General features: G+C 47.6%; 1 protein-coding gene across 8 annotated transcripts; it reads right to left on the reverse strand.

The window, feature by feature from the left end:
- Positions 1–1,167: 1,167 nt before the first annotated feature.
- OTX2 (orthodenticle homeobox 2) lies at positions 1,168–21,504 on the reverse strand. 8 transcript variants are annotated; one of them, XM_061612482.1, is made up of 7 exons: positions 20,131–20,314; positions 19,902–19,990; positions 16,065–16,289; positions 15,674–15,813; positions 11,246–11,486; positions 9,198–9,349; positions 1,168–3,144 (listed from the first exon to the last, which is right to left on the reverse strand). In XM_061612482.1, the coding sequence occupies exons 5-7, from the start codon at positions 11,340–11,342 to the stop codon at positions 2,524–2,526; spliced, it is 870 nt and encodes a 289-aa protein (XP_061468466.1). In that variant the 5' UTR covers positions 11,343–11,486; positions 15,674–15,813; positions 16,065–16,289; positions 19,902–19,990; positions 20,131–20,314; the 3' UTR covers positions 1,168–2,523. The 8 variants fall into 8 exon arrangements, with proteins under 8 accessions (XP_061468466.1, XP_061468463.1, XP_061468468.1 ...); XM_061612479.1 differs by lacking the exon at positions 15,674–15,813; XM_061612484.1 differs by lacking the exons at positions 15,674–15,813; positions 19,902–19,990; positions 20,131–20,314 and adding exons at positions 16,599–16,682; positions 18,072–18,124.
- Between the last annotated feature and the right edge of the window lie 711 nt (positions 21,505–22,215).

Genomic DNA, 22,215 nt, shown 5'->3' on the forward strand with positions numbered 1-22,215 from the left:
CCAAGCGAGCGCATTTAGGAGCAGCATATCACCCCTTTAACCTGCTTTTTTTTTAAAGGTATTTAAAATGAACTAACCCTTTAAATGTCTCAAGTATCACAGTGCAATCCACAACCCATAACAGAAGCGAGCATGCTCGGATTTCATCTTGTCCACTCTGCACCGCCCCTGGTTAAGTAGCTCATTTGTAGTTTAATAGATCATATTTTTTAAAAAATAAAATAAAATGAAAACTCGGCATTGATTTCATCACCATCATTTTGTCCTCTTCATAAAACGCATTGGGGGTCAAACCCGAAAAAAGAGGCAGGTGAAGGTGACAAGGAGATCGCTGTCCTGGGGAAACATTTTTGGAGTGGTGTGGGTGCAGAAAAGCCGAGAACTCGTTGAAACGCAGTTTCAATGAGAAACCCAGGAAAACAATTTCTCCCCAAAGAGGAAACAATTTTCCCGGTAGTTTGGAGAGGGGGGAGGCGGGGAGCGAGTGGTGGGGAAAGCGCCCAATTCCCTTTTGTGTCCAGCTGTAGAAATCATAGCTTTCAAAAACTTTTCCCAAACTCCTTTGTCCAGGCATCACTTGTGCGTGACTGCTTCTCCTGTTCAGAGTACATCCTATCCCTTCTTAGAAAGTTCATAGGAGCTGCTCAAACACCCCTTTTGCCCCCCCATTTTCTCCCACCCTCCCTTTTTATCTCTCCTCTCCTTTGCAACCCCTAAATTAATCTACAGGGAGGGGAAACCCACTATTCTCACACGCTATGGCTTTCTCTTCTGCCCTAACAAATATTTTGACCCCCAAAAACATTTGTGGAAATCCAGTTCATTTCTTAACTCTAACCTGCCCCCCACCCCAAAAAATCCCAAATCGGAGATCTGGCTTCAGTCTCCGGTAGAGAGAGAGAGATCCGTTCATCTAAGAACTCCACAAATGTCGCTAAAACAAATCAGGGAGATTGTCTGAAAATGTATTTTCAGGCCTTACAGCCTAGCAAGGGACAGCATCGCATTCTCCCCCCCCACACACACACATACAAACCGCTCCCCAAGCTGAATCCAGCTCCTTAAAAAGTTCCTTTGCAAGGAAATGGGAAGACAAGACCATAGCTTGTGCTAGAACCATTTTAATATAATTATACATATCTGCCAAATCCAGAAAAGAAAAGGTTTATGCATATATATCTCTGGTTTTGTTTTGTTTTTCAATTTCACACCTGCAAGCATAACAACAATGATGATTTTCTCCTTTTGGAAATTCAAGGTCAGAGCAATTGACTAATGTCTTAAATATTTTTCTCTTTACTGCTAGCTTTCCCAACAGTAAGCTATTGTTACTGATGATTTTTAAAGTCCTCATATTCCCCCCCCATTGACCAGCTTTTTTCCTCTCAAAATCTCAATGCTTCATTTATTAATTCAGAGACAGCTTGTTGTAAAAACTTTTTTTTTCAGTGCAGTGTACCTCTGGTGAAAGGCATTTTTTAAAAAAAGAGAGAGGAAGAAAGAAAAGGAAAAGTGGTCATATGTAATCCAGTTGCTCAAATTTCACTGTTAATTATAAACTAAAATCACAGCAGAACCCTCTGCTAGTGAAGGGTTGGTTCATCGTTGCACACAATACAGGAGATCACAGTTTTAAAGTCTAGCACAGAGTAAAAACCACAGATGTACCATTTATATAAGACACACACTGATTGTCTCTTAAAAACTACATATTGACTCCTTATGGACATTATTCTTATTTATTTTTCCTCTTAAATAAAGTAGTGCATCTAAGACAATCAGTCCCACAACCCATGGAGCTCTGAACCAAGTTCTTCCTTTCTTTGTTTCTCATGGGGCCAACTTTGCCAAAGGCTGGCCCTGAAGCAATTAAAAGGAGAGAGAGAGAGAGAGAGAGAGAGAGAGAGAGAGAGAGAGAGAGAGAGAGAGAGAGAGAGAGATTGTCCATTTATATATATATGTATATATATATAATGTTTTTAACCAAGGTTTGGATGACAAAAACTGGGGAAGAGTGAGAGGAAGGGGTATACCCCCCCACATACACACAAAAGAAAGAAAGAAAAATCTAGACATTTTTCTTAAAAACAAAAACAAAACCCTAAACCCAGCCCAGCCCCCCTCCCACAGAAAACTTGGCCCATAGCTGGAATGATTCCCCATTCCATCTGGACAAAGAAATCCAGCAGTTGGCTAAAACTATGAAAAAAAACGAGTGGACTGGGGTTCTGCTCTCTGTCCACATCAGGCAGCCTTCCTTCTTGTCCTTTCCAGAGCTTCTGAGCGAGAGATGAAACTAGAAGAGATCACGGCACACTGTCTCTCTTGTCTTTTTCAGTTGTTTTGTTTACTTGTGTCCTGCTCACGTTTGTTTCTCTTTAATTTAAACCAAAAACCTGACTACAGTTGGAATGTTCAGACCCACCACGGGTTCTGTCTGGTCTGTCTCAACAACATGATTATGATCTTTATTGTTATCAATCGTTATCATCAATGCCACCACAAAGGGTTCCTAACAGGTCTTCACAAAACCTGGAACTTCCAAGAAGACGTCTGGTCTTTATAATCCAAGCAGTCAGCATTGAAGTTTAACTTCCAGGAGGCTGTTTGGTCCTTATAATCCAAGCAATCGGTAGTTGAGTTAAACCCCAAACTTGAAGCTCCATAGCCCTGGGTGGAGAGTGAAGCTGGAGACTGGTTGAGATGGCTTGCAACGGCATTGGTACCCATGGGGCTAAGGGCAGCCCCTGGTCCAGGAAGCTGGTGATGCATAGGGGTTAGGTAAGATCCACAGTCCATCCCTCCAAAATAGGAGGTGGAGCCAGCGTATCCTTGGCTGTAGCCAGAAGCCTGAGTGTAGGTCATAGGGTAAGACCTCTGCATGCATGAAGAAGAGGTGGACAGGGGGTCAGAGAGTGGGGAGATTGAAGCGGGGCTCCAGATGGACACAGGAGCACTGCTGCTGGAAATGGCTGGGACTGAGGTGCTGGCTGGAGGTGTGAATTGCCCGTTGGTTCCACTCTCTGAACTCACTTCTCGAGCAGGAGAGGTTTTCTTCTTTGCTGGCCTCACTTTGTTCTGACCGCCATTCTGCTGCTGCTGCTGCTGTTGACGACACTTGGCCCGACGGTTTTTGAACCACACCTGGAAAACCAATGGGAAAAAAGAGAGGAAGAAGGAAGAATAATGTTTGTCAGCCATGTTGATCACGGCAAACACGTGTAGGACAATGGCTGTGATTGCAAGCCAGAAGATAGCATTTAAGGGAAGGTGGAATTCCACTGACAATTGTCACTACTCTTATCGGGTCTCTTTTTCTTTTCTCCAAAATTCCTTGTATGCTTTGTTTGAGTAGGTCAAGACCCAATGTTGTCTCACCACAATGCATGGCATGGTTTGAATGACAGACTTCTGGGAGCCAAGAGCATATTTGTTTCAAAACTTTGCTTTTGATTGCAACTCTAATCCTCGGTCTGATCAGCTTTGCTCACTGAATGGAAAGATTACCTTTAGTATACCCTGGACTCCCAAAAGAACACCCGGTGCAGCTGAGAGGCAGATGAAACCCACAGCATGACTTGACTAATGACCTGTATTAATTTTTTTTGTGAATTTTTTATAGCTTTCTCAGCTGTTTAGCTCCTCTCAAAATTCCTTGTATGCTTTATCCAAGCAGGATGTTCCAACATGCACCTGAATTTATTATTATTATTATTATTATTATTTTGCTGCTGCTGCTACAGGTGAAAAATAAGGCAATACGTCTAATGGTATGGAAGCCTGCATGGTGCTCTGGCATAATGGAAGCATGGCCAATATATGTCTAGCTTGGAGGCTTCTCAGCCTGCAGCTTGAGATTCAGTGTTGGTTCATCACACTGGCCAGAGATGGGTTCCCAGGAGCCAAGACCAGTGATTTGAGACAAAGTGGCCATTGATGATCATCATGGACACTTTGAGTAGCCAGATATTATTTGACTCTCCTCCCCTGCCCCCAGCTTCATCATATTTGAGACATCCTTATTATTTATGTGACCTGTTTTTCTGACAAAACAACAGAGGCTCCCTAGCTTTCCCGTTGAAGGGGATCATTGTATCTCAGACCACTAGAGGGGAGGTAAGCTTGGTCAGCTTCTGTACAGCATTAGTCCGACAACAGGGATTAATACCAATGATTTCACACGTAAAACTAAGCAAACCCAATTGCTTAGTAAGGCCACTTTGGGGAAAGAGGAGAGAAGCCCCTCCCAAGCTAGTGAGCTTGCCAGCTTAGGGTACCCCAAGGACCTCCACTTAAGTCCTATTGAAGTCAAGCCCTTAATTAAAAAGAACAGAGTATCAGAAAGGGAGAGGGGCTAACAATTAAGCGAGCAATTGGGTGGGAGGGTAGCAAGCCTGTTCTTTGAAATGGGCTGTATATTCTTCCTCCCCTCCAGCCCACATACAGGATCAGGTCTTTGAATGGGGAGCAGTCGGCCAAGAAGATGTGTAACCCTGTGCTGCTTCCCATTCAGATTCATGGTAGGATAGGGTTGACATGAAAGACCGCCATCCAAAGCACATGCATGCGAAAGCATCCTCCAATGGAATCAATGGGATTTGCTTTCAAGGAAGGTGGTTTCAGATTGGGGATGCCAATTTCAGCTTTTCCTCCCTCAAACACAACACCCGCAACTCTCCGTGGGGCACAGCAACTCTGAAGGCTATCCTTTGTCTCTCTGATGTTCACTCCTCCCAGGGCCTGTTCCTGTTGACTTTCTACCCCCTGGGGCGAAAAAAGGAAGGCAAGGTCTGTGCAGGCAGTTGAATGAATGAGCTGGGAAGGAGTTGGTAGACTTTTTTTGGTGGCAGAGTGGATTGTACCATTTTAGACTATAGAAAGAGGGTTGCTGGTTTGAATGCCCCTCATGTTAATAGAACTCCCTGCAAAGAAGATATTTTAATCAGGGTGCATTCAAAAAACTGTGATCTGCTGTGGAGTGGCTTATTCCAGGCATTCCAACACCTTTGTCTGTATAATGTGTAGCCCTTCCCTCCCACACTTCTCTGTCTGCTAGCCTTGGGAAACACTTCCAAAATGTTTATATGTAAAAATTTATATCCCACTCTTCATCATAAAATGATTGCAAGGCGGGTCACCAATCACATATAAAACTAGCAATTTTTTAAAAAAATCAAAACATCTAAAATCCAGAGTTCAGTTTGGTATATAACATTTCTCCATCTCTTCCTCTCAATGCAAGGCCAATACTCAAAGTTCAGAAGCCCTAGTGGAAGAGAAATGTTTTCACCTAGCTTTCAAAACTCTAACCACTGTTGGCTCTTGCCTAACCTCAGCGGGAAGAGTATTCCACAACTGGAGTGCCACCCCCCAGAGGCCATATTACAAGTCCTGGTACCCCAGCCTTTCTTTGATGATGGTAGAACCAAAAGGTCCTCCACGGTGGGTCCAATCATGGGCAGGTTGGTACAAGGAGAGGGGCAGTACCAGATAGCTGGATCCTCAACCATGGCACCAATCACACACACAGCTGCTTTAGAGTGCTGCCATTTTGGTACCACCTTGGAGCTGCCACTCTGGGAAAGAAGTGTAATGTGCATGTCTGATTTCATGTTGAAGATATTAACCTCCTGCCCAATGTCAAACATTTTATTTTTCTTAAAGCAGCCAACCTGCTACTTTCATGGTCCCCTAATCCAATGCCTGAAGTAGGGCCCCCATGTTGCTGCCTGATGGGTTCTTATAGTTTGAATTTTGAATGCTGGAAGTTTTGCATAGGAGAAAAAAGGCGAGGAGAGAAAGAAAAAAAGAGGCGGAAGCAGAACCAAGAGGAAGGTGGTATATTCTTCCAGATTTTTTCTCTAGGCTAAATATTGCTATGCAATAGTGAAGTAAGCATTGCTTCTTAATGCTGTTCTGGGCTGGTCTCATTTTAAATGTTTATTGTTTGTTGACTGTTGATGTGCTGCTATTTTTAAATGAAGTTATTTCTGTAGCAGATTCATAATCACGCTTAGTTTGTTGTTTTACTCTCGATATTTCATATTATTGGCTGCACTGATCTTTTTTTTTTTTTAACACAAAGGTAAGATGGAAAACTCTAAAATAAATAAATATAAACAAACACATTTGCTGTGGGCCTGAACCTTGCTGCATATGCTGAAGTCCTGCTTCATGCAAATGTTATATAGACTTGTTTTTAAAGAAAGCAGCTGCATGCTATCGCCCTTGTTGTCTTATTTATCTGTTCGAGGGATTGATTAGTCACCTCATACAAAAATAGTCTCTAGGCAAACTAGAAACAGAATAAAAACAAAAACATATTGCTTTACTGGTTGGCAAAGTCAAGGCTTCGGAGCAGATAAGATCCAACTGTGGGTGGATTATGGTGTTGATCAATATGGCGTAGCTCGCTTCACAGCGATAGCACTAAGGGCAGGTGTGGCATTGTGCTTCACGGCTACTTGTTTGGCCACCTTGACCCCCAGATGCATCAGTAAGTGCAACTGGCCTCCCTTGGCTTCTTCATGTGTGATAGAACATTAAGAAAGAGGCTGCTCTGTTGCAAGAGGTCACCTCTCTTAGCACTTGGAAGGCCTTGAACGTTTCCACAGTGTGCAACTTTTCCAGGCAGAAAGGCACAGAGAACAGCTGGAAGGGAGTTCCACTCTGCAGTGAGTACAGTCCCCCCGATATAATCTGAACTACACACAGAGACTCACAGACACACTCCTCCCTCCCTATCAGGGAGAATTTATTTATTTTATATCCCACCATTCCTCCAAGGAGCTCAAGGTGGCATACAAACATGGTCCTCCCCCTCCCAAACAACCGCCAAACAACAACCTTGCGAGGTAGGTTAGGCTGAGAGACAGTGACTGGCCCATGACCTAGATGTGGTGTCATCAAGTGTGTCCTGGGAAAGGGGGCATCTCTTCTGGCAAATCTGTGTTACCCACTTTCTTGCAAATATTCAGGCAGCTCAATCCCTTTCAGGCTTACTGAAAAACAAACGCCATTGAAATTAATGGGATTTGCTTCCAAATCCAGGGTCATTTCAGATTCTATAAATTCTGACATGAAAGTTGCAGGAAACCTGCATATAAACTGTAATGTATTATGACACAAGGGTCTGGAGATGGTTGGGGCATGGGGGGGTATTTTGGTATGTGTATGTACACTATACATCTCGCATACATATTACACGTATGCAGCATACACACCACTAGGATGCTGCAGCCAACTGTGTCTTCAAAGCATGTATACCCAAAATGCTAGATTTGCATTGTGCTTTAATTCTTACAGAAAAGTGCATTCTTCATAACCAATTTTTATTATGAGTGGATTGAGCCTTTAATTAAGTTTAGGAGTTAAAGTGCACCAAGAAACCTTTCCCCAATCATGAGGTTTGCATTTCTTCCAGGATAGCTTCCAAATGACACCTGCCGTATAGCTCAACTTTGGGGTCAGAGCCCCATGGTTGCAACTGTTTCGTTTGGCAGACAAACCCTTCTGTTGTCATTGGCCAAACTGGACCCCATTTGATTTTGACAGAGCTAGGTTGCACCCAGTTTAAAAAAAATACTGAGAAGTGGAGGGAGATCTTATCTGCTGCTTTGTTCTGTATTAAAGATGAATCAGCCAGGAATCTGGTGTGAACTCAAAGTGCAGCAAAGTCAGTGTTAGGGTTGCCAGGTTCAGGGCCTGAGACTGATCCTGTATCTTTAGGAGAAGAGAAAGTCAGCCAAGTGCAGGTGTTCTTGCAACCCTGTAATGGGAAAAACCACAAGGTGGAATTCTCCCTTCCCCCTGCACAACTTTTAAAGATACAGAAGAGCTCTTGGTTGCCAGGCGGGGGGACAAGTGCCCCCAAACAAGGAGCTCACTCCTTCACCTAGTATATTTCACCCACCTAGAAATATATTTTGCCCCTTCTGTGCCCCTGAATGTCTTAGTGTCTGTGCCCCTCCCCATTTTTTTCTGGTTCCATCGCTGGAGTTGCCTGCTACAGTCCTCAGCCTCATCCCCAATCTTTGAAGGGCTTCACACATTACACACAGCAGCAACACCAGGTTCCCCACTTTGTGCCCTGAACAGGGAACCACAACTAATCCTGGCTCCTCCATGGTGGTTAGAGTGTCGGACTAGGCCCTGGGAGACCAGGGTTCAAATCCCAATTCAGCCATGAAGCTTGCTAGATGACCTTGGGGCAGTCACAGTCTCAGCCTAACCTACCTCACAGGGTTGCTGTGAGGATAAAATGGAGAGGGAGAATCATGTATGCCACCTTGAGCTCCTTGGAGGAAAAGCGGGATATAAATGTAATAAATAAAAAATAAATAAATACGTCTACCTATAGAGGATATATGTTTATAGATCATTCTTCTCCTTCCTCTCCTTTCAGTGGGTGCATAAAAACAGGTGAGTGATTGCTAAACCTGTATTCATAACCCAGCTATATGAAGTATGGGAAAGTAATCAAATAAATGTTTTGAAAATGCTCTGTTTTTTCTTTATTTCTTCTTCACTATTTTTTGTTTTAGGTTTAGATCCTGATTTTCTTTGGTCATGGAACCTAAGGTGGCTTACTTGTGGTTCTCAGTCGGTAACCCATCCAAGCACTGACCAGCCCCAGGGCTGCTTAGCTTCAGCAAGGTGGTGGCCTCACGCGCCTTCAGACCACATCTATATCCCTTGATGCCTTACTGAGACTCTTCCTCCTTAACCCCTAGAAATTTGAAATGGCATCCCAGTACAACAAATCCCATCTCAAGCAACCATGAAAAGTCACATGGCCACAGTTCTGCTGAATGGGAACCCCAGTGGTCAACTGCGCAGGGTTGTCGTGGGTGGGTGTGGAGGCAGGAGGAGAGACTGATACCTATCAAACATACCTCTCCCCTCTCCCCTATTCTTGACTGCTCCCCATCACAAATCTGAAATGGCCAGATCCTCCACTGTTGAATCTGCTTTCACTCATCTTTGGGGGCCCGCTGGAAGTGATCTAGACCTTTCGAGTTGCCGTATAGTGAGCCAGACCATTGGACCACCTACTCTACACTGAGGGTTTCCTACCTAGCCTTACCTGGAGATGTCAGATGTTGAAACTGAGGCCTCTTGCAGGCAAAAGTGGGTGCTCTGGCCCTGACCTACTGCGGCCCTTCAGAGGGGAACACACCCTGTCCTCCTCAGCTTACCTGCACCCTGGACTCTGGGAGGTTGATTTTGAGCGCCACCTCCTCCCGCATGAAGATATCCGGGTAGCGGGTCTTGGCGAAGAGGGCTTCCAGGACGTCGAGCTGCGCCCGGGTGAAGGTGGTGCGCTCCCTCCGCTGTTTCCGAGGGGTGGCTGGGGAAGAAAGCAGACCAACGGACTTCAGGGAAAGCCAACACGACTGCAGGGCCGGGGCAAAGGGAGCCCCAGGACTGGCAAACTCACCACCTGCCCTTTTGCTCAGGCCCATCCACAAGGCACTTAAGCCAGAGGCACTGGAGGGCTGTTCCCAAGGCCAGTAGTGGGTCCTCCTTGCAGAGTCCCCTGGGGCTTCCTCCAGAGTAATGCATCCCTCAGAGCAGGGTCTGGACGGCACGTCAACTCGGAAGGAAGCTCAGGATTTCCTGCCAAAGATGGACCACAGCCCCCTCCCTCAGCTGTTTCCTCAGCAGGAAGTGACTCCCCAAGTTCAGCTGTGGTAGGATCGGGTTGTGCGCTCCCAGCTACGCCAATCCTGGGAGAAAGTCAGCCCTGTTCAAGAGAACGGGACTTACTTCCGAATCAACATGCCCAGGAGATCGGGGTCTACATGCCACAATCTCACCCCTAAGGTCTGGACAGAGGGGAAGCCTGTGGGCTCCTCCTCAGAAGGAGCCCCAGTGAGTTCAATGAGGCTTACTCCTAGCTGAGTCTGTATGGGATCGCAGCCTCATTTCAGCTCACGGAAGGAGCCTGGCGGGACAACGCAAGCGCCTTACTCGAAAGTAAGCTGCACAACTTTTAGTGGAGACCAGAGCAGGCTTTGTTGTTGTTGTTATGTGCCTCCAAGCCGATGACAACTTATGGTGACCCTATGAAACAGTGACCTCCAATAGTATCTGTCATGAGCCACCCTGTTCAGATCTTGTAAGTTCAGGTCTGTGGCTTCCTTTATGGAATCAACCCATCTCTTGTTTGGCTTCCTCTTTTTCTACTCCCTGCTGTTTTTCCCAGCATTATTGTCGTTTCTAATGAATCATGTCTTCTCATTATGTTTCCAAAGTATGATAACCTCAGTTTCATCATTTTAGCTTCTAGTAATAGTTCTGGTTTAATTCGTTCTAACACCCAATTATGTGTCTTTTTCACAGTCCATGGTATCCGCAAAGCTCTCCTCCAGCACCACATTTCAAATGAGTTGATTTTTCTCTTATCCGCCTTTTTCATTGTCCAACTTTCACATCCATACATAGAGATCGGAAATACCATGGTCTGAATGATCCTGACTTTAGTGTTCAGTGATGCATCTTTGCATTTGAGGACCTTTTCTAGTTCTCTCATAGCTGCCCTCCCCAGTCCTAGCCTTCTTCTGATTTCTTGACTATTGTCTCCATTTTGGTTAATGACTGTGCCAAGGTAGCAAGCAAGTAAATCATAAATCCCATTGATCTCTGGGTTCAGGGCAGCTTACAGCAAAGCTCAGAACTAAGGTCGCCATCCTCCTATGTGCCCTGACTCGAGAACAAGCCGTTTCAAATGGAAGATGGGGGGGAGCCTGCATAGGATCGAGCTGCGGCATCCACTGATCCATGGGGGGGAGCACAGATTCAGTCAAGCCTTTCTCCACCCTAAAGAAGCCCCCCAACCCTTCTCCAACTGCGCACTCCCAGTGTCACCATCTCCAGGCAAGCCAGCCTTTGGAGGGGAAAAAATATCCTTAGGAAATCTCTAGGACGCACTTTGCAGGGAACCGCAAAGTTAGACAAAAGTTCTCGTGCCTGGAGAAAACGGAGCGCTAATTTGGGGGGATGGGATGGGGTAAAGCGAGAGGAACAATTCTCCTGCAGCCTTTGCCCTAGAGCGCTTAACCATATCTGCCCCGAAAAGCCATCTGCCCTCCATCAAAGAGGGCGGGCAGCCACCATTCCAGCATACCCTCCTCCCGCCCCCAAATCCTGGAAACTCCTGCATCTTGCCCAAAACTTTCCTCCGCCACTCCTAGGGGATTCGATTCCATCCCTCCTTTCCCTCCTTTTTTTTTTTTTTGCTTACCTGGGTACCCGACGGACGGATGGAGAAGGTCCATCCCGGAGGTGGTGAGGCTCAGCCCGTTGACCGCGTAAGGTGGTTGCTTAAGATAAGACATCATGCTAAATTTGGGGTGGGGGTGGAGGCGAGGTGGCCAAAATCCCGGGGTGGGGGTGGGAAGAGGGGGACCGGATCCTCCTCTTCCACCTTCTTCCTCTTCTTCTTCAGAAGCTTTGGGTGGGGAAGTCTGCCGAGGAAGAAGGGCCTAATTTTTTTAAAAAAAGAGAGACAGAGAGCGAGAGAGAGGGAGGAAGGAAGTGTGAAAGAGATGAAGGAATTCTTGGGAAAGCAAAGCTCTGGTGAAGCGGACGCCTTCGGAAGAGAGGAGGGCGCCTGAGTTCCTTCTCCAGAAGGCGGCTGAGTAGGCACCGTCGACCAGCGCCGCTTGCAAAACCGCCCAGGTGCAGCCTACAGGGCGCGTTCCTCGGCGTCACTCCCCCCCCCCCAAAAGTTCCAGTGCATATATACAGTAATTCCCTCCTTCCTTAGGAACAACCTCCCCCCCCCAAAAAAAACCCACACGCACGCAGGCACACTCTTGCCTGCTGCACTGGACGGCTACCCAGGGGGCATTCGCCTGGGTTTCTCTGGGCTTACCAAGTCGTTAATTGTCTCCAACAAAACTTGATTGGGGCCCATTTTGCAGACACAAAGAACTCCTTGGCTAAATAAATAAGGCCGCTAAACAAAGCCTCTCCCCACCCCCCATTTTCCTCGAAGACAAAAGAGGGTATCTGTTGTCCGTATCCCCCACCCCAGGTCTTTTAATTGCCCCGGATTTTGTAATTGCAAAAGAAGAAGCATCCCTACTCACTCGCAACCCCCCCCACGTTTAGAATTAAAATACCCACTTTAGACAAGATCTAAGCTGGGGTTGGGGGCTGGATGCCTCCCCTAAAGCACTAGCCCCTCTGTCGTTGCATGCCTGAAGGGATTTCTTTCAGCTAGTTCCCCCTAATTAGCACTTGGGCTAATTAGATTTAGAGGCAAAAAAAAAAAAGTCCCCCAGTTTTCGAAGGCTTTTGGAAACAGTGGGAGGGGTGGGAGCTTGTTGCAAGCTAAGCAAACAAGTAATTAACTTTTGCATGAAGTGGAGAATCTCCCCCCCTTTAAAAAAATCAATCCTCCAGACATTTTTTGGGAAGGGGGTTACCTTAATCGAGGGGGATTATAACCTGTGCCTCTGAGAGAGTACCCGGAAATAAGAGACCCTGGTTTGCGTTCCCCCCCATTCCAATTTCAGTCTGAGCACCAATCCACAAAGATAAGGAGCTGCACCATTTCATTGTCCATCCCCCCCCCAATTCCCCGCCCTCCAGCGGTCCTTCGGAGGTGTGTATTCACTTTAACACCTATTTGGATGTCAGCTGCCCTTTGAACCCCCCTCCCCGCCAAGCCCTATTGATTCCCCCCCCCGTGAAAGCCTCGCAGGATTCCAAAAGGTGACGCTAACCGCTCCTGACAGATTCAAGCCTTGAGCATTTGGGAGCAGCAAAACGGTGGGCTGCGGCGGCTCCAAGGATCTAATGAGCTTGAAGTTTTGCAGGAGGCGGCAGGGCCTGTTGCCCTCCCCGCCCCGAGAAAGACAGGGAGCATTTTGGGATGGCTGACTCTTCAGTCATTCTTAACTTTAAAAGATTTCTGTTTTCTTCCTTCTAAGGCGATGGCGGAGAGGTTACGCCCAGAAAGTTGAACCCAGGAAGTTTTGAACTCAGATCTACACCACAAACTCTCCCCCCCCACCCACACCCCCACTTAGGACACTGACTGGGCGAGGTTGTTGCATCCCTTCCCAAGAGAAAATCACAACCCTTCCTTTTGGGGGGGGGCAAATTACAGGCACTCTCAACGTTGCGCTTCGAAAGGGAGAGCAGATTTCAAAGGGCAAGGGTTTCCGAGCATGCAACTCTGCAGGCCGAGCCCGAAGCCGTTTCCTCGGCGGCAGAAGCTCAGCCGTGTCAACGGGACTGAGTTCCAAGTTAAGCGCGGTCCAAACCGCGCGGGTTTACTGCGAGATGAAGGGAACGGGAATTCGAAAAACACCTCAGAAGTTTTTGAGGCTGACTTCTCAGCCACCCCGCAAAGTCGTATATTTCAGTCTGCAACCGCCTCCCCCCCCTTACAGTCCGGATCCATTTATACGGAAGGAAATCCATTTCTGTTGATTTCAATGGGAGTGACTCGCAAAAGCCCCACTGAAATTCAATGCGACTGAATTAATTCCCTGCTAGGATCTGGATAAGGACGACATCTCCCGAAAAGTGACGCTAGTGCGGGTGCCGATGACGTCAGCGAACGCCATCCTTGAGGCAACGAAGTCGTGCAGGCGACCCGCTCGCCATTCCGAACAGGCACCCGGCCAATTCTATTCTATCCAGAAGTCCGCAAACATCCCGAAGTCAACTCTCGCTGGGTAATTGTACGCCTGTATCCTCCAGCTAACCGGCAAAGGGTATTTTACCGTAACCTCACGTCAGGTGGAACCGCGTTAAAATGGTTGCCGGTATCCAAGGTGAGTTCGGTGGGGCTGATTCCCACGTAAAGAGGGCGTGGAATCGCAGCCTTACTCGGAACCCATCCTCCGAAATATCAAAGAAACCCGCCCTTTCGGATTTCTGGCGCAAGGCGATCCTCCACGCTTTCCCGCGGCTGGGAGTTCCCATTCACCAACTTACTTTAGGTTCCATCAGGTCAAATGTGAGAGGCCCACCCAGTGGTTAAACTTTCAACCCAAGAACCCGGGCGAAAGAGGAATCGGGGGTTAGGCTATATACCCTCCCAGCGCACCGCAGGTTCATGAACGGAGGCGATATGTCCCCAGTTCGCTCAAATTGAAACTGAAACGTATCTCAGTGAGTCCTGAAAGGCATCTTAATTGTAATTTAAGATCTTGGAGGCTCTGGACCTTGGGAATCTCTCAGATCCCTACAGAGATAGTTCTGTATAGGGAATACCTATGCATTTCCCCAGAATCTATCAAACTATCTGTGTTTGTGAAAGAGGAAAGGGCCCATCACAAACATTAAAAAGGCAAATTAAGGCAACACCTTGACTAGGTCAGACAAAAGAATCACAAGGCTTAGACATTGCTTTGTGATTTATTTTTTTGTTAGCCTAATAAAGATCTTAGCCCTAATGTGTTTTTGGATGTTTCCATATAAATACACAGGAAAACGCAAACTTTTTGAGATGAGATGTGTCTGAAGAATTAAATATGAGAATGAGCAAGTAAGTGACAAGACGGACGGCAACGGGTCCGAAATATCTTTGGGCCCAATCCAGGCAGAACTCAGCGCCTTTCAAGCCGTGGGAAGGAATTCGGCCGGCTTTTAAAGTTTCCCATGACCAGCAAAACGACCGTGCACCGGAAGAGTTCTGGAAAACCCGAAAAGCCCGCCTACTATTTTGTAACGCTTTTGCTGGCCCAGTAAATGCATTACTTCAATATACATTTCGGATTGGAATCGTGCCCCTGTTGACTCAGAGGTCCCATCATGTCCAGTGGGAGTTTATTAGGCTGACGATGTCCATACTGTTTGACATTCTACATTATTTGGAAGTTCGCATTTTCTTTAATATAAGAAAATGCCTTTAGGATGGTCAACGTCTTACAAAATCAGGATAATTCTCCCCTTTTAAAATTAAAAATATAGAAGTATACAATTTAAGCAGTCAGTACTTGAGAAAGTTAAGGCACTTAAGTGTAATTGCTGATCTCCGAAGTACATCCACGCCCGCGTGCGTGCGTGTGTGTATATATATATATACATATATACATATATATACATACATATATACATATATATATATATCAATGTCACCTGCATTTTTATTAATTTGTTTTACAGCCCTCCGGGTCCATTCAAATCAATGTCAGTTTCACCACTGATTTCGGCGGCATGGTAGCCGGCAGTAAGCCCCACTAAACTGGGTGGAACTTACACCTGAGTAAACTTGCCCAGGAATCGGGGTGCAGGGCTAAGTCTTGGCGATAGTCAGTCTCCCAACGACCGCTCCCACAACCTCGAAAGTTCGTGTCAGCGACTGGAGCTTACCAGAGCGCCTTGCAGACGACGATCAGCCGGAAGGGAAAACCTCGTAGGAGCAAACCGGGGAAAGGAGGTGGGTGGTGGAGCCTGTTTAAATCGTTTCCAAGTCAACCATTACGGAGCAATGAACGGCGCGATCCTTGGAAGTAAATCGCTTATTCCCTTGTAAGTGTGTTTAGGACGGCAGCCTAAACGGTCTCTGCCCGTTTAGCAAGGAGTAAGCCGCACCGGACACAAAAGGGCTTGCTTCTCAGAAAACACGCTTACGGTTCCTCCGCGCCACCGCCTGCAAGCCTTGCCACACTTATTCGGGAGTAACCGCACTGAACTCAGTGGGACTTACTTCTGAGTAAATATGCCTCAGGTGGGTTCCACGTTCCTGCTGTGTCCCTCTAGACACGCCCTCCCATGGATGAGGAATTCCTGCCGGCGTTTCCCAAGGCAAAGACTTGAGCCAACGGCGATTGATGGGTATACTTGATGCTTTGGAAAACAAGTTTTAAAATGCCTATCATACCGCATTGCTATTTTTTAAAAAGAAAAGTCAGATCCAGTTTTGCACTACCTCCCAACCCTAGAAATAGGATAAAAGTCTTCCACTCAACTCTGGACCCGATCCAGCCCAAGGTAACGCGTGTTTAAACCCCATCGATTTCCACTGTGGAAAAAGGGGGGAAGCGAAACACGTGTTCCAGATCCTCCCCTCGAAATCCACAAGACTTCCAAGTGCTTACCTGCCGGCGAGATCGTGCCCTTATGAAGTTATTTCTTTTTAAAGAGGAATTCTTTTCTCTAGTAACTCCGCGCAGGCACACACTTTTTTCATCGACGGGAAAGGAAGACACTTTTTTTTTTTTGGCACGCTCAGGCTACGATCCCAAGTACACTTTTTACTGGCAAGCAAGTCTCTCGCGGGCATCCACGGGTCTTGCTTCTGAGTAAACACCTTTCGGGATGCACTGTAAAAACATCCAGAGACAAAGAGAGGCTAGCTCTGCCAAGCCTTCGGGCGGGAAAACCTGCCCCCTCTCGCTCCCTACCAGATCCGAAGTCAAACCCCTTTAGCAAAGGAGGAGTGAGCTGGCCTTGCCTACGGAAGATCTGGATCTAACGGCTGTTTTGTGCAATCTGTCGCTTTTCTCTCTCTTCCCCTCCTCCCCAGACCCCCCCTCCTCAAGGACCCCATCTACCAGTTGCTCTGTCCCTACTCAATTATAATTACCCCGTCCAAGAATTAATTATAATAAATGTTTTCTTGATAAACTAACGAGATAATCCGCGCGGCACACGTTCCTTAATTACGGGACGCCGGCAACAGCTCTCAGGATCATTTGGGTTGATTAATTTTCTGCCTGGTGACGATGAAAGAAAACATTATATAGATTGGCAGAGGGTTGATCCCAGAGAGAAAGAGCGGGCCCGTTTCCACCAGGTTCACTAACAATTGCAGACCTCTCCCTCTCTTTCTCGCCGGCTGCAAATACTTTCCAGAACAACACCGCCACCACCACAAACAACAACAAGCGAACTGAATGCCTTGCCCCACTTTTCTTCCCCCCTTTTCATAAATGCGCACAGCCGCATTGGCGATCCTCTTTCCCCAAACCGAATTCCAAACAGAAGTATCTGACCAACACAATTATGTTACGAATATATTATGAGTTCCACACAACCACTTCCCCCCTTCTCCCCTTCTCTTGTTTTGGGTGTCGTGGGGGGTGGGGAGTGAAGGAGACTTCAGAACTTTCCCCAAAATTTGTTTGGGGATTTCGAAAAGCCGTTCGGTTTGAAAATCCAGAACGTCGCTCCTGATTAGCCAATTCGGTTTTTTCTTCCCCAGGGCGCATCAATTTAAAACTGGCACCTTTGTTTTCTCAAGGAGGTTTGTTTCGATGTGGATGCAAACCTCGGTTTAGCCACTTTCTTGGAACCCCAAGTAAGAAGATCTAGTCGTGGATCCCGCAATGGGTGGGTGAGGGGCACAGAGAGGGGAAATGGATTGGGCCATAAATTGGGTTCCTCAGCACAGTTAACTGGGATTTCAAGGGATGTGGTTTGCTCGGCCAAGCTGCAACCTTTCTACGCCCGATTCCAGGGGCAGGAAGTCCCACTGATTTAATTCCGAGTCAACGTGGCTAGGCTTCGTCTGCCCCTGGACCCACTGGATTTCGACTGGAAAAGCGATCCTAGATGCAAATACGAGTCCCATCGGCCTCAAGGCACTGTGGGGTGCTTATGGCAGGCAGGCGGGCAGCCTTGAAGCAAGGGCGCAGAGGCGTGGGCGGCGATCCAAAACGCCTCTTTTGGAATCCTAACGGGGGGGAGGCTGTCCCTGTTAAAAGAACCAAGTTAAATGCTTAGGATTCCCAAGTAATTATGGCTGGAATCGTGGGAGGATATATATACTCAGGAAGGTGAAGCACGTTAAGAGCACAGATGCATATTAATGGTCAACAAATGTGAATATTTACGTGTCAAACCTTCTGTAACAAACAAACTCTCATTTAAAATATACATATACCTCTGTGGCATGTTTGGATATCTGTGCTATTTCGCATACACACGCATTATATAAAGCAAGCATTAAATATTTCACAGCTCGTTCTGGACGTTTACTCAGAAGCAAGCCCAAGTGAATTCAATGGAATTTACTCCCAAGGAAGCGTGCAACCTCACAGAACGTTCCATGGAAGGGACCAGAGCTGCGTTCTCAAGAAAAACAGTTTAAGCAACAAACTAACCAATGACCCTCCCAGCGACTGGAAAGGCCCGCTGTAAATAAAAAGAGTTCTGCTCATTCCGCTCTCTAGGGATCCTTTAAAGAGAAAGATCCTTTAAAGATCCCTTAAAGTAAAAAATAAAAAAAAATCGCCCTGTGACTACTGCTAGGAAAATTATTGAGACGTATTCTGTAATTCTTAGGGAAGTGCGAGCGCGCCTCAGAGAGAGAAAATTTAGACTTCCACTCTCGCGCTCTCAGAAGTGTGCTAAATGGGTGCCGTCTGCAGAGGAGCGATTAAAGGGCCAACGAGGGCAGGGAGGCGCTCCCGATCCTCAGCACATTTACTCCGCCGCAACAGCTAGCCAGACGCCTTCGCTGGCCATACAAGTGGGGCGATCCTCAGGACTCAACGCCACCGACGCCAATAGCGGGTCCTTCCAAGCGAACATGACTGGATCGGCGTGCCTGAGTGTGCGTGTGTGTGGTGGGAATTGCCTGTTCTGCCCAGCCTAATCTGGGCCAACTACCACCGGCGCTTTCTCAGGCCCACACTCGTCCCAGTTGCTAGGAAAGCGGGTCTTTTCCCCCAGCCAAACCGAAATCAAGGCGGATCTCTCCTGATCCAGCTGCTCCCCACATGGAATCTCTTTTCCATTATCAGAGAGAGAGAGAGAGAGAGAGAAGACCCTGGCTTAATGTCTTTCTTTCTCCTATTTGCTTTTCTCTTTCTTGCTTCGGAGCCCTGTGCGACTCCAAAGCTTGCTAACTTAGTAACAACCTTGGTCCAAGAAAAGAAAGAAAGAAAATGGGAGGGGGGTATCTTTCAGCCACGTTGAATCCCAGCTAACCAGCCCCCTCTCTCCAAACTTTCTCCCCACCCCACTTTGCTAACTCGATTCTTCAATTTCTAATGCAACTTCCCGTTCATTTGAGGAGTTTCCTGCAAGCGCTTGGCAGACCCAGAGCCGAGTTTGTGCTTAATCGATGGATCGGGCTCTCAGGGAGAAATCTACTTATCAATAACCCGGAAGCTGGGTGGATTCGATTCCCATGGGGGGGGGGAGAAAGGAAGAAAGGCAGGAAGAAAATAAATAAATGTTGGATTCACAATCCATCTGAACTACAAACTTTACATTTAAATTACTTTCGCGCGCCCCTTACTCTACAGGGAGAGCGACTGCAAATCTATCGTGTACACACTTACTATGGGTAAATCTTATTGAATTCAGTGGGATTTACTTCCGAATAAACAAGCTCAGGACTGGTCTGAAGCGTAAACTGAACTTGCTGTGAAGTTGCGTTTGAATTAAGCGACCACTACACACACACACAAACCTTTATCGCTTGCATTTTTCCTAAGAAATTCTGATTTATTTTAATTTCCCTTCCCCCGGAGAAAAGAAAAAGCAATTAACCTAGAAGGCCCAGGATGAACCGAAGAGGCTGGAAAATTAACCGAAGTAAAAGAAAAGAACCAGGGTGTGCTCGTTTCAATTTGTTCTGGGAAACAAAATCTAAATACGAAGGAGACGTTTTAACGATTAAAAAAAAAATATCTCGACTCCTATAGCTGAAATACGTCTGGTGTTCTTGTAAACCCAAGTACCAACTTTCTCCAGGGAAAAGACTACCTTAAAAAGGAACACGCAGGCACACACAACCTCTCTCCAAGGAAAAGCAGAGCGAAGTCCCACGGATTTGAACGCAATTTGCTTTCTAGTGGTTCGAGGTTGTAGCGGGGAGGGAAACTCTTAACATTCCGTCGAAAGCTTTCTTTTCAAAACCGAAATTAACAAAATATAAAATGCCAATTCTAGAAAACAAGATAATAGATATATTTTTCACTTACCTTAAAGCTTCTAGAAAATCTGCAGGTTAAAAAAAATGAGGCAAAACAATGCGGCCGAGTTAACCTAGTTCACAAAGCCAGTTTCCCTCCTACAAAAGAAATCACAAGGAAGAGGGTTAGACATCTTCCGCCTTCTTCAAGAAGTAAAAACTGTATTTTTACTTATCATGGTTAATTATGATCGTTTCTACTGATTGAAGGAAGGGTTAGGGTTTGCAAAATATGCTACCTGATTCTTAATAATTTTTTAAAAAATTAAAAAAAAACACCACCAAAGACCCCCACAACCCCCCCTCTGGTTAGCGGAGGGGCGTCGCGGCAGGCTGCGCCGGAGCGAGATTTGACTTTTTGAAGAACGGCAGCTGACCGCGGGCTGGGCGCGCTCGCTGCCTCGCTCGCTCTCGCGGGTTGGTTTGCTGCGAAAGCGCCGGCCGGGCAACTTTTTTGACGCCGGCGCGCCAACCAATGGCAAGCAGGGAATGATTGACACATCTAAGCCAGAGGGAAAAGAATAAAAACAGACAACAGGAGAGGAAAGGAAAACAGGGCGCTGCTGCGCCAGGGGGACAGTCAGACAGCAACTGGCAGCTACTTTTGAAAGAGAGAGAGAAAGAAAGAGAGAGAGAGAGACACACACACACTACACTCTCTACACACACACTCTCTACACTCACACCCCACTCTCACACCCCACTCTCACACCCCACTCTCTCTCTCTCTCTCTGCACGGTGGAAAAGGTTCTACTCCCTCCCCTTCTGAGCCTCGCCTGCAAGCTCATATAGGCACATGCCGGGTCGAAGTCTCTGGACCAGTCGGGTTCCCCTAAGTCGATGGGGCAGAGGAAGAGAGGCAAAGGGGTGAGGGGAGTCAGGGAGATGGGCGACTTACCACCTTAGTCCTACAAGTCAACCTGGGGACGGGAGGGCGCGTGGGGCGCGTGCGGAAAGCTAGCAAACAAAGCAAAGCAAACACCCCCACCCCCACCCCGACCCCCACCCCCACCCCGGGTTGGCTGTCCAGGGCTCTCCGTATTCTGTTGCCGCAGCACTCAAAACCCGCTGGCCGGTCCTCAGCTGCTTCCTCCGCGGAGAGCGGAGGAAAAGAGAGCGGAAGTTGGGGGGCCGGCTGGTGAAGAAGGGCAAAAGCGGTCCCCTGAAGGCCATCGGGAAGAGCCCGGGCGGCTGCTGGGCCCGGCCAGAGGAGGCCCACCTGAGCCCCGCGCCCTGTCCTCGCTCTGGCCCGCCAGCGGGAGCAGAGAGGAGCAGAGAGCTCCCCGCTCGGGATTCCTGCAACCGGTCCTCAGCGGCGCGCTGCCCCGGGCACCGGAGGGAGACCGCGGCCTCAAGCAGTCCAGCGCCCTACCCTGCCGCTGTCGCCGCGGAAGGAAAGTAGGGGAAACGGGGAAGTTGAGAGAAGAGGAGGGGAGGCAAATGGAGGGGGGAATCATCATCGTCCCGGACCCAGGAGAAATGGCACTCAGGATATTTCGCGCAAGTTAAAGAGTCGCGTGCGCATGTGAATGTGAACCCAGGACAAACGCAGGCCACAAAGCCTTCCCCACGTATGTGTGAGGATGGTGCATAGCCGGCTCTTTACACTGGGTTTAGGCCACGCAAGTATTTCAACAGAGCGGAGACAGCAACGGTGGAGGTGGAAGCCTTGAAGCTCCACTTAGATTCATCATTCTTAAGTCGCAGGTGATTGATTGATTGATTGATTTATATCCCGCCCTTCCTCCCGGCAGGAGCCCAGGTTAAACACACACACACACACACGAGAGAGAGAGAGAGAGAGAGAGAGAGAGAGAGAGAGAGAGAGAGAGAGAGAGAGAGAGAGAGAGAGAGAGAGAGGTGTCAATAGTGACGGCACATTTCACTCACTGGAGAATGGGAAAGACCCCGCCAGCCATCGCGACTGCTAGGAAGAGTCAGGGAAACTTTTGCTTGGGAATAATGGGGCTGGGGGCTGAGGTGGCCTAGCTAGTGGCAAGGCTAGGCCCAGGCAGCGTCAAGGGCACGCCAGCCCTCCTCTGATTGCTGGTGACCCTTCTCCTCTCAACCCCCCTCCCCAAAAGAAAACCCCACACATCTCCACTTTGCGAGGCACTATCCAAAGGGTTCGTCGCTGTGTTTTGGGGGGCGGGGGCAGGGGCAGGGGCAGGGGCGGTCGGAGCACGATCATTAGGAAAAAGGAGGGCCTCGTATGTCTACCCTATTCCAAAGAAACATTTATACAAGATATACGAGAGAGGGAGAGAGATTGCCATTTATAGCCCGCTCCAACCCCAAAGCTCAAGGCGGGTAGCAGTACGTT

This window comes from Rhineura floridana, chromosome 2 (assembly GCF_030035675.1).
Source record: "Rhineura floridana isolate rRhiFlo1 chromosome 2, rRhiFlo1.hap2, whole genome shotgun sequence".
Taxonomy (NCBI): domain Eukaryota; kingdom Metazoa; phylum Chordata; class Lepidosauria; order Squamata; family Rhineuridae; genus Rhineura; species Rhineura floridana.